At 39.3% G+C, this 14077-nt stretch overlaps 1 protein-coding gene across 1 annotated transcript; it reads right to left on the bottom strand.

Annotated features, from left to right (window-relative positions):
* Window positions 1-11671: 11671 nt before the first annotated feature.
* Window positions 11672-12592, bottom strand: LOC130680222 (olfactory receptor 14I1-like). The gene has a single exon (XM_057490491.1). The coding sequence runs from the start codon at window positions 12590-12592 to the stop codon at window positions 11672-11674; it is 921 nt and encodes a 306-aa protein (XP_057346474.1).
* Window positions 12593-14077: the final 1485 nt, after the last annotated feature.

The raw sequence follows: 14077 nt of genomic DNA, 5'->3' as shown, positions 1-14077 counted from the left end.
AACAATCGATGGTGAGCTATGGACTTAAGGCGATAGCAGTGTGTCAGTATAGGTCCATTTACTGTAACAAATGTACAATCTGGTGCAGGGTATGGATAGTACAAGGGACTATGTGGAGGCAAAGGCATGGTGGTTTCTGTATCTTCCATTCAGTTTTGCTGTGTACCTAAAACTGTTCTAAAAACAAGTATATTAAAAAATGAAACTTTTTATCTTATTAATTTTATGTTTACAGAAAATTCAACAATACATCAACTGAAGGTGAAGAGCGTATAGATTGTCAGTCTGCATTATTTAGGTATTTTGCTATAATTATGATTTGGTGAATGAAAAGAAACATTTATGGGAAAGATGTTGGGTAGCTTACAACTCTGTATCAAGAACTGGCAAGCAAAGTCTTTAAACAAATGACAAACATCAAAACTTTCAGAAACCCATTAGTAAAGACTGGAAAGAAACACTTCAGAGGTGAGACAACAGGCTTATCGTCTCTACCATGCACATCGCCTTTGGGCACTGAAAGAGGGTTGGCAATATTTGTGATCCTGCTTTTTTTTTTCTTAATTTTTTATTAAGGTGTGATTGATATACACTCTTATGAAGGTTTCACATGAAAAAACAATGTTGTTACTACATTCACCCACGTTATCAAGCCCCCCACCCATACCCCAATGCAGTCACTGTTCCCATCAGTGCAGCAAGTTGCCAGAGATCCACTATGTCCCTTCTCTGTGATACACTGTTCTCCCCATGATCCCCCACAGTATGTGTACTAAACATAATACCCCTCAGTCCCCTTCTCCCTCCCTCCCCACCCATCCTCCCACACCCCTCCCCTTTGGTAACCACTAGTTTATTCTTGGAGTCTCTGAGTCTACTGCCATTTTGTTTCTTCAGTTTTGCTTCATTGTTATACTCCACAAATGAGGGAAATCATTTGGCATTTGTCTTTCTTCACCTGGCTTATTTCACTGAGCATAATGTCCTCCAACTCCATCAATGTTGTTGCAAATGGTAGGATTTGTTTCTTTCTTATGGCTGAATAGTATTCCATTGTATATATGTACCACATCTTCTTTATCCATTCATCTACACATGGACACTTAGGTTGTTTCCATATCTTGACTATCGTAAAAAGTGCTGCGATGAACGTAGGGGTGCATATGCCTTTTTGAATCTGAGAAGTTGTATTCTTTGGGTATATTCCAAGAAGTGGGATTCTGGGGTCAAATGGTATTTCTATTTTTAGTTTTTTGAGGAACCTCCATATTGCTTTCCACAATGGTTGAACTAGCTTACATTCCCACCAGCAGTGTAGGAGGGTTCCCCTTTCTCCACAACCTTGCCAACATTTGTTGTTCTTAGTCTTTTTGATGCTGGCCATCCTTACTGGTTTGAGGTGATATCTCATTGTGGTTTTAATTTTCATTTACTTGATGAATAGTGATGTGGAGCATCTTTTCATATGTCTGTTGGCCATCTGAATTTCTTCTTTGGAGAATCGTCTCTTCATATCCTCTGCCCATTTGTTAATTGGGTTATTTGCTTTTTGGGTGTTGAGGTATGTAAGCTCTTTATATATTTTGGATGTTAACCTTTTGTTGGATCTGTCATTTACAAATATATTCTCCCATACTCTAGGAGGCCTTTTTGTTTTGTTGATGATGTCCTTTTCTTAATTATGTCCCTCCTTCTACTGACTTTGGGCCTCATTTGTTGTTCTTTTTCTAGTTTCATTAATTGTGAGTTTAGACTGCTTATATGGGATTGTTCTTCTTTCTTGACATAGGCCTGTATTGCAATATACTTTCCTCTTAGCACAGCCTTGGCTATGTCCCACAGATTTTGCAGTGTTGAATTATTGTTGTCATTTGTCTCCATATATTGCTTGATCTCTGTTTTTATTTGGTCATTGCTCCATTGGTTATTTAGGAGCATGTTGTGAAGCCTCCATGTGTTTGTGGGATTTTTCATTTTCTTTGCATAATTTATTTCTAGTTTCATAGCTTTGTGATCTGAGAAGCTGGTTGGTACAATTTCAATATTTTTGAATTTACTGAAGCTCTTTTTGTGGCCTAGTATATGATCTATTCTTGAAAATGTTCCATGTGCACTTGAGAAGAGTGTGTATTCTGTTCCTTTTGGGTGTAGAGTTCTGTAGATGTCTGTTAGGTCCATCTGTTCTAGTGTGTTGTTCAGTGCCTCTGTCTCCTTACTTATCTTCTGTCTGGTTGATCTGTCCTTCAGAGTAAGTGGAGTGTTGAAGTCTTCTAGAATGAATGCATTACATTCTATTTCCCCTTTTAATTCTGTTAGTATTTGTTTCACATATGTTGGTGCTCCTGTGTTGGGAGCATAGATATTTATAATGGTTAAATCTTCTTGTTGTATTGACCCCTTTATCATTATGTAATGTCCTTCTTTGTCTTTTGTTACTTTCTGTGTTTTGAAGTCTATTTTGTCTGATATAAGTATGGTAACTCCTGCTTTTTTCTCTCTGTTAGTTGCATGAAATATATTTTTCATCCTTTCACTTTTAGTCTGTGTATGTCTCTGGGTTTAAAGTGAGTCTCTTGCAGAAAGCATATAGATGGGTCTTGTTTTTTTATCCATTCAGTGACTCTATGTCTTTTGATTGGTGCATTCAGTCCACTTACATTTAGGGTGATTTTCAATAGGTATGTACTTATTGCCATCGCAGGCTTTAGATTCATGGTTACCAAAGGTTCAAGGTTAATTTCCTTACTATCTGAGAGTCTAACTTAACTCACTTAATATGCTATTACAAACACAATCTAAAGGTTCTTTTCTCTTTCTCCTCCTTTTTGTTCCTCCTTCATTCCTTATGTATTAGGTATCATATTCTGTATTCTTTGTCTATCCCTTGATTGACTTTGGGGTTAGTTGATTTAATTTTGCATTTGCTTAGTAAGTAGTTGTTCTACTTTCTTTACTGTGGTTTTATTTCCTCTGGTGACAGCTATTAAACCTTAGGAACTCTTCCATTTATAGCAGTCTCTCCAAAATAGACTGTAGAGATGGTTTGTGGGAGGTAAATTCTCTCAGCTTTTGCTTATCTGGAAATTGTTTAATCCCTCCCTCAAATTTAAATGATAATCTTGCCAGATAAAGTAATCTTGGTTCCAGGCCCTTCTGCTTCATGGCATTAAATACATCATGCCGCTCCCTTCTGGTCTGTAAGGTTTCTGCTGAGAAGTCTGATGTTAGCCTGAAGGGCTTTCCTTTGTATGAAATCTTATTTCTTTCTCTGGCTGTTTTTAATAGTCTGTCCTTATCCTTGATATTTGCCAATTTTATTACTATATGTCTTGGTGTTGTCTTCCTTGGGTCCCTTGTATTGGGAGATCTGTGGATCTCCATGGCCTGAGACTATCTCCTTCCCCAGATTGGAGAAGTTTTTAGCAACTACCTCCTCAAAGACACTTTCTATCCCTTTCTCTTTCTCTTTTTCTTCTGGTATCCCTATAATGAGAACATTGTTCTATTTGGATTGGTCACACAGTTCTCTCAATATTCTTTCATTCTTAGAGATCCTTTTTTCTCTCTGTGCCTCTGCTTCTTTGTATTCCTCTTCTCTAGTCGCTGTTTCATTTATTGTCTCCTCCACTGTATCCAACCTGCATTTAATACCCTCCATCATGCTCTTCAGTGATTGGATCTCCGACCTGAATTCATTCCTGAGTTCTTGGATGTCTTTCTGTACCTCCATTAGGATGTTGATGAATTTTATTTTGAACTCCCTTTCAGGAAGATTCATAAGGTCCATGTCATTTAAATCTTTCTCCAGAGTTATATTAATTTTACTCTGGACCAGGTTCCTTTGGTGTTTCATATTTGTATATGGCGCCCTCTAGTGTCCAGAAGCTCTATTCTGGAGCTGCGGAGCCCCTGAAGCAATGTCAGGGGTTGCAGGGGAGCAGTACTGGTGTCTAGGGGGAGGAAAGATCTGTTCCCCACTTTTCAGCTGCTGTGCCTGTCTCTACTGCCTGAACCAGTGGGCCAAGCACACAGGTATAAGCTTCTGTCCCAGAGCAGCCGGATATGGATCCCTGCTTTCCACAAGCAGGTGGAATCTCAGTCTCTCCAGGAATTCTTCCTGTATTAACTTTCCAACCCGGTAGTCATGCGAGTCTCATGAAAGCCCCATGATATGTAGGTTTGTGCTCACAGAGCAGATCTCCAGAGCTAGGTATTCAGCCTTCCCAAGCCTTCCCCTCCCTCCCTGCTCCATTTCTTTTCTTCCCGCCCTGTGAGCCTGGGTGGGAGAAGGGCTTGGGTCCCATCGACCCACAGCTCTGGTACGTTACCCTGTTCTGTGAGGTCTGCTCTTTTCTCCAGGTGTATGCAGTCTGGCGCCGTCCTCTGTCCTGTTGCTCTCTCAGGATTAGTTGCACCAACTATATTTTCTAATTGTATCCAGTTTTAGGAGGAAGCCTCTGTCTCTCCTCTCACGCTGCCATCTTTAATCCTTTGGTGTCTAGGGCTTTTATTGGTGGTCAGTCACATAGGCCTGGGGCACCCCTGTGACTGACCTTAGGTGCTTGCTCTCCAGCCCCTTCAGAGGTCAGGCTGATACCATGTGGTCCAAGGCCTCACCATAAGTCCTTTTGTTATCATAGACTAGCTGGTGTGGCCGAAGGCCCCAGGTAAACAGACACTGTTATCGGGTAGGACATTCTAAGAGGTTAGAGGTTCCCTGTTTCTTCTTCAGTGAGATAAATTCAAGGAGCTAATTTCAAAGATACTCACACTTATGATATATCATACAAATAATCATTTTTTGGATTATTTCTAAGCTTGGTGATTCTTTAGGATGCAAGTGTCTGGGTCATACCTCTGGTGAGCCCTGAGGAGCAGGGGATCTCAGCCTTCAAGAAAGCCAGCTTCCCTCCAACTCCTGATTACTAAGGGTTCTATGTCCACACCACTTGAGACTAATTAAATATGTAAAGTGTTTTTAACAATAAAATTAGCATATCTTTTAATATGTGTGTGACACATCCAAAGATAACTTCAAAAATGTTTTCCAGGTTGCTGGAGATCAAAGACATTTTCAAGTTCAAGTCTAATTAGGCAAGTGTTTATGTTACAGAAAGTCCATAAAATTATGTAACTCCTAATAAAATTATATTTTCTTAAGGGTTTGGATTTCATTTATAGCATGAAGAAAAATCATATTCAGTTTAAATTAACTAAAAATATTTTAAAAACCAGCAATTGAAAAATTACTACTAATTTAATGAAACATAAGTGACAATTAAGAGTGTATTTTTAGAAGTAAGTACAAGAAAAAGAAATCACGGCACATATTGGGAATCTTACCTCACCAAATATGCTAGGATCAGCTTCTTCCACAGGGAATTTAGTCAGTATTGTTAGTAGCAAGGTCCAAAACGTAATGATACATCCCGCGTTCATGAGCGAGGGTGTTCAGAAGGGCTGCTATAGAGGGGACAGCAGCATGCAAAGGGAGTGCGACTTTATTCCATCTCTGTACTCCACAGTCATACACCAGGAGCTGTCTGGCTTTTTCACTAGCCCTACCAGGGAGTTAAAAGGACTATGAGTGGGCTTTATAATGCCCACCTTCTCCAACTCCTGTAGAGTTTCTCCAGTTTCCTTGTGCCCCCAGAAAACTTATACTGCTTAGTAGTTGTCACCTGCCGAGGTACAGGCAGAGCTACAGCTGTGTGCTTCACATGTTCCCTCACAACTGCCTTTACCACATGTACCATCAGTTTGAACTCACCTGCAGTGGTCTGTAACCACAGGCCCTGCAGGATATCCAGCCACAAAATATGTTCAGGGATGGGAGAAATGTACACATTTACTCCTTTGGGGGTAAAAGCCCTATCACCAATGGGATTTGGACTTTTTTCACTCTAATTACCTCACCCCCATAGCCATCTGTCACAGCAGGGGTCCCAGGAAAACACTCAGGGTTGCCATAAATCAGAGAACATTCAGCTCCTGTGTCCACCAGTGCCAGGGCACACTGTATATTCACAGGGGACCAATGAATTGCTAATTCTACAAGTGGCCTTTGATCCCCATGATGTCTCCCAAGGTGGGGGATTTAACCCCCCACTCAGTCAAACCTCAATGTCCAGTATTTATCCTGTGGGGATGAGGGCCCGAGGGAATCCTGAGTACTATTCCCCAGGAAGTTTTGCAGGAACAACGTGGGACTCTGCCTCTGGCTTCTGTGTCTTGGACCTCAGTGACTGGAACTGCTGCTCTCACTTTAATGGGTGCCACAGTTCTAACAAGATGCTGTTGGGCTGCCCATCAGTTTTCTTTCACTACCCTGGCCTTTATCAAATCAACCCACATCTAGGTCCTCGAGACCTTCATGGGTTTCTTTGCACCTCTTCTTTCAGTGGTAGCCCATACTTCCTTCTGTGCTCTTATTGTTTCAACCTCCCTCGGATCTGCTAAAGCACAAGTAGCCTCACTTATGAGTTACCCTATGTGGGGGTCAAGAATAGTCACTAGGGACCCAAAGAGAGATGGAGGAGCTGTATGCAGCACCAGATTTCTCATTCCTATGGTGAACAACTCCTCATCAGGGCCCTGGTGGCCCATATTATAGATGATTTTTTTCATGCTGAACTCCTGTAACACCTGCTGGATCTCTGCATATGTTTTCCAGCTAGTGGGTAAGTATGGTAAATCACCCTGATTAGGCCAAACTTCCCTAATGGTGTTGTCAGCCAATCCTCAAGTGCATGATTCCCTAGGGTGTGACGGGCACGTTCCAACCACTGCCGGAGGGAAATGTGAGTCCTCCAGGAAGTCAGTCCACCCATTTCAGAACCCAACATAACAATTTCTCCACCTCCATATTACAAAGTGTCAAAAGCCATGTAGATCGAGGTTCTGATGGCTTCTGCTGAAATGGATGCTCATGTCCACCAGCTTATCCTGTGTATACAGGGGGAGTATATGGAGTGCTCCACAACCTGGGGAGGGGGCGGCTCCTCCCCCTGAGGAAACCATGGTTGTTGTGTTTTCATTTTCTTAATTACAACATGGCAGGCCTTTAATACCTGTGAGGCTCTTTACTCTGGCGGTCGCCTTGACAACAGATCGACTCTTGGCCTCCCCACCTCATCCTCTCCCAACATCTCCTCTACCATCTCCAGGGCTGGAGGCACCGCTCTTCCCTCCCCCTACCCAGGGCCTCCTGCACCATGGATCCTCCAGCTGCCTCCTCCCTTGCTGCTAACGTATCTTCCAGAAGCATGATCTGTCTTCTCAACAACTGTCTCTCTTTCTTAAAGTCATCCTGTAGGTCATTGCCCAGCTCCTCCAAGGAATGCTGAAGTGTGTGTTTATCCTGCTGAAGTCTCTCGCTTTCCTCAATAACCCTCTGTCTCACCTCAGTAACACTTTCTAAAATCTTGAGAAACAAACATCGCACAATCCCAGCTGCCACATGGCCACTCAGGGCCTCTAAGCAGTCTTCCATCTCACGGAGGTCTAATTCCATAGCTTCTGCTGTCTCCACCCTTCCCCAGTTCTGGGGAAGGCCCCACCCCTCTAAAGGTGCTTTACCCTTGACCAATTACCCACTACAGGCTCCCCAGCTGGAAGCCCCATGGATAAGGGGGATCCTGGGTGAATCATCACCCCCAGCCCCATCATCCACATGGGGGTATCTGAGTATCTCCCACCCTCCCTAGGAGCAGCCTGCCAAAGCACCGCCCCCATAATGATGGACTTTGTGTTCGGAAGTCCTGAGGACTGCCACCAGGGGTAACTCTGGGCGGGAGTTACGTCCCCATGCTGGGAAAAATGCTTTGAAACCAAAATCAGTCAAAGGGAGAAATAAAATACAAGAAAGCTGTTTATTGCTTATAAGCAGTCGTCTGCTTCTGCTCGCCTGTGTCTCTCATGACCCTGCTGCAACGAACCTCACCCAACCTCTCTGGTCTAGGTGTGCCCTCCCTCCCCCTTGTAATCACCTATTGATATGGGGATGGACAAAGGCCAGGGGAGAGATTCTGGAAATATTGCAGTTTTACCCACAATTCCCATATGAAAAATAACAAATTTTCAAAATTTTATTTTAATGAAATCATAATACTCAAAAGAGAATAATGATAGGAAAAATAAATGCTAAAGTGAACTTTGTTCCATGAAATACTAAGGACAATCATTTGGAATATGATTTATATAAATGAGCCATTTTCAATTTTTGTTGTTATTGGGACAGTTCACTCTTTGGAAGATTTGATCACACCAAAGCTTAAAGTTACTTGAGTCGTATGTATTTGTTGGTATTTATCATATTTGAAATGATATGTTTTTATTACATATATTGAATTTAATAAGGTGATAAAAGGTTTTGTTATTAATTTAATATCCCATTTTGTTGAAAAGTGGTTTTCCAAAAACACAAGTAAGAAAAGAAGCATTATTTTATACTTTTACAAATCTGTTTGATATCTGCCTTAATAGAAGATAGGTAATTCTCAGATATGCATCTTTACTCACTCTGTTGCAATTTATTGATTAATGTATATAAAGAAAATAAGGCTTCATACAAATATATGACTGGAAATTTGAAGCACTGATTTGATATCACCATAATAATAGTTAATACTTATCATTGGTATTATGCCAAACTCAACAAGTGATTTATTGATTATTAGTTGGTTTTGGAATTGAAAACCACATACTGAACTTTTTATATTCTGATTTAAATCTACTTAGCACTTTGGATTTTACCAATTCTGATTTTGTAACATAACGTCTTGATCACCTGGAATGGCTCCCAGAGACATGTAAATATTACAAATATGACATATTGTATCATATGCCAAAATGAAGCACTTAAATATCACCACTAATTTCATTAGAAAGGTCTTTCTGTATTAGAAAAATGTTAAGCTCATGGGGAACACAGTCATTAAAATTCTAGTTATGACTTAAAACTCAAATATTATCATGAGCAGCTCCATTTGTGGATTATCTTTACTTCAGTTTTGAGAAAATGTCTGTCAAACACTAAAGTCTGTCAGAAACAACACCTATTTTTACTAACATATGTAATTATTTTTCCCAGCTTGATTGAGATATATTTGACTTTTGACTGCAAGTTTAAGGTGCACAATGTGATAATTCAATTCACATGTATATGGTGAAATTCTTACCACAATAAGGATAGTTAGCACATTAGCAACACAATTTTTCCACCTCAAACCTGTTAGAATGGCTATCACCTTGTAGACAAGAGATTAATTCTGATGAGGATGTAGAGAAAAGGAAAGTTTGTGCACTGTGGGTGGGCTTATGAATGGGTACGTCACTATGAAAACAGTTTGGAGGATCTTCGAAGAAATAAAAAAAGAACCACTTGTACTTCTGTTTCTGGGAATCAATTACTCTAACATTAATTGGCATCTTGACCCCAGGTTCATAGCAGCATTATTTACAGTGACCAAAATATGAAAAAAACCTCAGTGCCTGTAGGCAGATGAACAGATCATGATAAATTTATCTAACCCTAAAAATGAAGAATCCTGACATTTTCAAAAACATGGATGGATCTTGAAGGCAATATGTCAGATAAAGAAAAATGATACCATTTGATTTCACTTATTTGTGGGAACTAATAAGTAGACCTTATAGAAATAGAGATCAGACTTGTAGTGACCTGGGGCGGAGGGTAGAGGTAAAATGAATTGGTAGAAGTTAGGCAACTGGTACAAATTTCCAGTTATAAGATAAATAAATACTGGGATGGTATGTCCAACATCACGACTGGAGTTATGCAGCTACAGCATGGTGACTGCAGTTAACAAATATTGAGTTGTATACTTGCAAGTTGCCAAGAGACTAGATCTTAAATGTTTTCACCACAAAACTTTGAAATGGTATCTCATGGTGATTTTGTTGTGCCTTTCCTAATGGCTGCTGATGCTGAGTATCTTTTCATGCAGCTGTTGGCTATTTGTGTCCTCTCTGGAAAAATGTCTGCTCGGGTCTTATGTTTGAAGAGTTACAGCTTTATTTTTTTTGTATATCAAACTAAATACGTAATGTCCTTGCACTTTGGGAACAAGATCATCCTTTCCTAATAGCTCAATATTTGAAAAATGGCATCTGGTAAAATATCGGCATGACTGAAGACTTAGAGCCCAACCGTGGTACATGAAGCCACTAGGATCAGAGCTGCCCAGCATGAGTTGCTTTTTATTTCTTGAAAATGTCTGCTTATTTACAGGGGAATTGTTCTTGTTCTGACAAGTCATATGTTATTTATCCTAGTGATATATATTTAAATATAAATGAGACATGACAATGAAATATATTCACACATGAATTAAGAAATATTACCCTCAACAATTATGAGTGTGAAATTGAGCAGTAGTGCATTTTACAAGGAAACATTTGTGCAAATAACAGAAATGTACAAATAAATGATATAAAGAAACATGACAGAGTCCTCAGCTAGGCAATACTGAAATTAGGAGGATTGTTGAAGGCATTGATGAGCATCACCAAGGTTCAGAATTTTTGAGGATTATTGGGTTTGGTACACATGAGATTTGTAGCCTTTCTTCTATTTTTGCTTCTGTGCAGAAATGTATATACAGAACCATAGCAAACCTGAAGTGCCCTTGTACCAGTTCCAAGCTGGAGCTACGTGAGCATTGTTCCCAAATGCTGGACCTTTCCTAGGTAGGGATTTGAAAGAAAGGCTGACACTGTGGGGTTCAACTATGAGATGTAGGAAGGGTAAACTCTTCTTTAGCCAGCAAAATGCTGCTCTAGCCTTTGGAAATGAAGAAAATAAAATTGTTTCAATTTTAGATGATTAACTTTTATGTCACATGTACTGAGAAAACTGTGTTATATAGTCCAAGAAATACCTTGTTCTCTCTGGGTAAAATCCAACACCAGTTCTTGATACACCCCAGTCCACTCTACAGCCACTGATTCCTTTTTCTTGTAGTGAAGAAAGTATGGATGCATCAAGCATGAGCTTCATTTTTGCATCCAGAACCCATGGAGAGAGTGAATCTATAAAACCAAGTCACTGTGGAAGACTGGCGGTTTCGGAGTCACACCACTTCCATTGAGTGAAACAACCCTTCATAGTTTCCAGGAACCTGTGGGAAGCTGGCTTCCAGGGTTTAGCCCTGGTTTCAGTGCTCTCTCCTCATTGTGTCTTAAATCACTTAGTTACATTCCAGCCTGTTTTGTTACTTACTCCAGCATTTGTACAGGAGTGAGAGCAAAAAGAGCAATGTAGTCAGTAGGCTTTTCTGACCCAAACTGCTTGGTATTATCTTCCAGGTCAGCAGTACCTAGGTACTTATATATAAAGTACGGATTTCCCCAAATGATGTTCTTCCTCAAAATCATCCCAAAAGTTTTCCAAAACTATTTTACAATATGGCCCAGGACTGTAGTGATTCTAAGGAATAATTATACATTATGTAAATATGATTTTGAGCAAGAAAAGCTTATATAGCAAGCTTGTAACTCACTATCACATAGTTGGACAAGAAAGAAATATAAGGCAATGAACACTAGAAAATTCGTATATTTAAGAATGTAATGAAATATAATCTAAACGTCTATCAAGTTGACTTGCTTTTAAGAACTTTTTTATTCTAGAGAGTGCCTGCTTGGGCACTCAGTATTTGTTGAATATTCTGCCTAGAGCAATGTTTATCTCCCTGTTCCGCAGACTGTAGATGACGTGGTTTATGAATTGGGGCACGGTAGTATAGAACATGGCTGTCAGCAGATTTTTAAGAGATCCTTTATTTGCAATGGGACCTAAAACTGCAATGAATCCAGAAATGATAAGTATAAGAATAATTAGCAACTGTGGGGTACAGGTGGACAAGGCTTTGTTGCGGGCTTCCGCTGAATGGATCTTAAGCACAGTTAAAAATATATTAATGTACGACATAAACAGACAAGTAAAACATACCAAGATAATGCAAGTACTTAATACAAGCATCACAGATTCAGAAAACTGAACCTTTGAAAATGATATTCTCATAACTTGAGGTACATCACAAAAATATTGGTTGATCACATTGGACTTGGTGAAGGGAAGTCTGAACATGTTCCCAGTGTGGATGGCGGAAAAGACCAGCCCAGTGCCCCATGAGCCCACTGCTGCCTGTGAGAACACCCAGGGGGTGATGGTGAGCCCATAGTGCAGAGGGTGGCAAATGGCAACATAGAGGTCATAGGACATGACCAGAAGGTAAGCCATCTCAGTAGATGCAAAGAAAATATATAGGAAAATCTGAGCAGCACATTCTTTCAGTGAGATGGACTTACTGCCTGTCAGGGAATTCACAATCAGTTTGGGAACACTGACTGAGATGCGGCAAAGGTCTATGAGGGATAAGTTACTTATAAAAAAATACACTGGAGAGTCAAGGTGTGGGTCTGTCACAATGGCGGCAATGGTGAGAAGGTTTCCAGCCAGAGCTCCTAGATAAATCAATAGGAACATTAGGCCTTGCAAAATGCGAAGTTCCCAAGAGCTTGAGACATCCATGAGGAGGAATTCTGTAAAGATGGTGAGGTTTTCCATGTTGGATAATATGCTATAGTTATCATGGGGTTAAAGAAATAAGTGGTTAAATAAAGTGGTAAGGGATTAAATGGAAATACTCCACATATCCACAAATAAAACGCAGTCATAGGCATCATTGTATGGCTTTTTAGCAGGAAATATGAATACAGGAAATGAACATAAAGTGAGTATTTGAAATATATGAATATACTTACATTTATATTTATAAATTACATATTTAGAATTAATCTATTTATAGTAAATAATAAATGTATAATCTATAAATAGCATGAATGCAATAATTATAGTTATTTATTTTTCCTCCTATGTTAAAATACCATTAGTAGTTTCAGTAGACGTACACTCAGAAACAAGAACATTTCAAATAAAATCAATTCTTCAAGACACTTAAATTACTGAGTCACATTTACACTTTCTTTGAAAAGTCCTAATTCTACCTGGACACATCCAGTGACATATTTACAATTTCATTCTAAATTAAAACTGTTTTTCCAAGTAATGCTTGGTTATAGGGTCTCCGTATCAGCCCTCTGGGTTGGAACACCACATTCTGTCCAAAACACACACTCTCGTGTACTAGGGCACTAGGATGAATTCTGACGTCCCCTGTTTTGTGTCCAGCTGCTCTAGAAAGTGTTTACTTAACAAACTGAATGAATAACTCTTAGCTTTTTCAGAACTATGTTACTACACTGGATATCTCAACTTTTCTCTCAATATTCTAAGTAGTATCTTAGTTTGTGGTTGGGCTTCCATGAACTTCCATGGTAAACCTGTTCTGCCTGTACATTTCTGTGTTGTGTTTGAAATAAAGTTCAAGAGATGACATCCATGGTTCCTACATACTTCATTTTGTAGGAAATTTTATGATATAAATTTTTGACCCAACCTGTGTATCACACATTTTCAGATACCATTTTTCAAATAAAAACAAATCACCTAAAATAAAAATAGAAAAATTTATGAGCTATGAGCATTTATTTATCACATGAAACAGAAATGACCAAATATGATAATGATCTAGAGACATATTAAAGTTATTTCAGTGACTTATTAATTACTGAATTTAATGAAACATGTAAATTTACACTTACCAAAAATACCCAAGATGTGAGATGGTTTCTTCTCCCTAGCATGAATATTGCCTTTGGAAATACAAAGATCTTGAAAATATTTATGATCCTGTCTCTTCAGTAAGTAAAATTCAATGAGATATTAAGGCTTATAAATAAAAAAAATTCTGCTTCTGCATTATTTATAAGCATGGTGATTCTTTAGGAAGCAATTGTCTGGCTGATCCCTCTTGGGAGCCCTGGGGAACATTTAGCCTCCCAGGAGATCAACTTTCCTCAAACTCCTAATTATTAAGGATTCTTTGGCCACACTTTCTGAGATTAATTAAATTTATAATAGTGTTTCTGAGCAATAAGGTTAGCAAATTTTTTAAGTGTTAGTATGAATTAACAAAGAAAAGCACTTGAA

Source organism: Manis pentadactyla, chromosome 13 (assembly GCF_030020395.1).
Source record: "Manis pentadactyla isolate mManPen7 chromosome 13, mManPen7.hap1, whole genome shotgun sequence".
Taxonomy (NCBI): domain Eukaryota; kingdom Metazoa; phylum Chordata; class Mammalia; order Pholidota; family Manidae; genus Manis; species Manis pentadactyla.
This window is presented reverse-complemented; position numbering and strand designations above follow the sequence as displayed.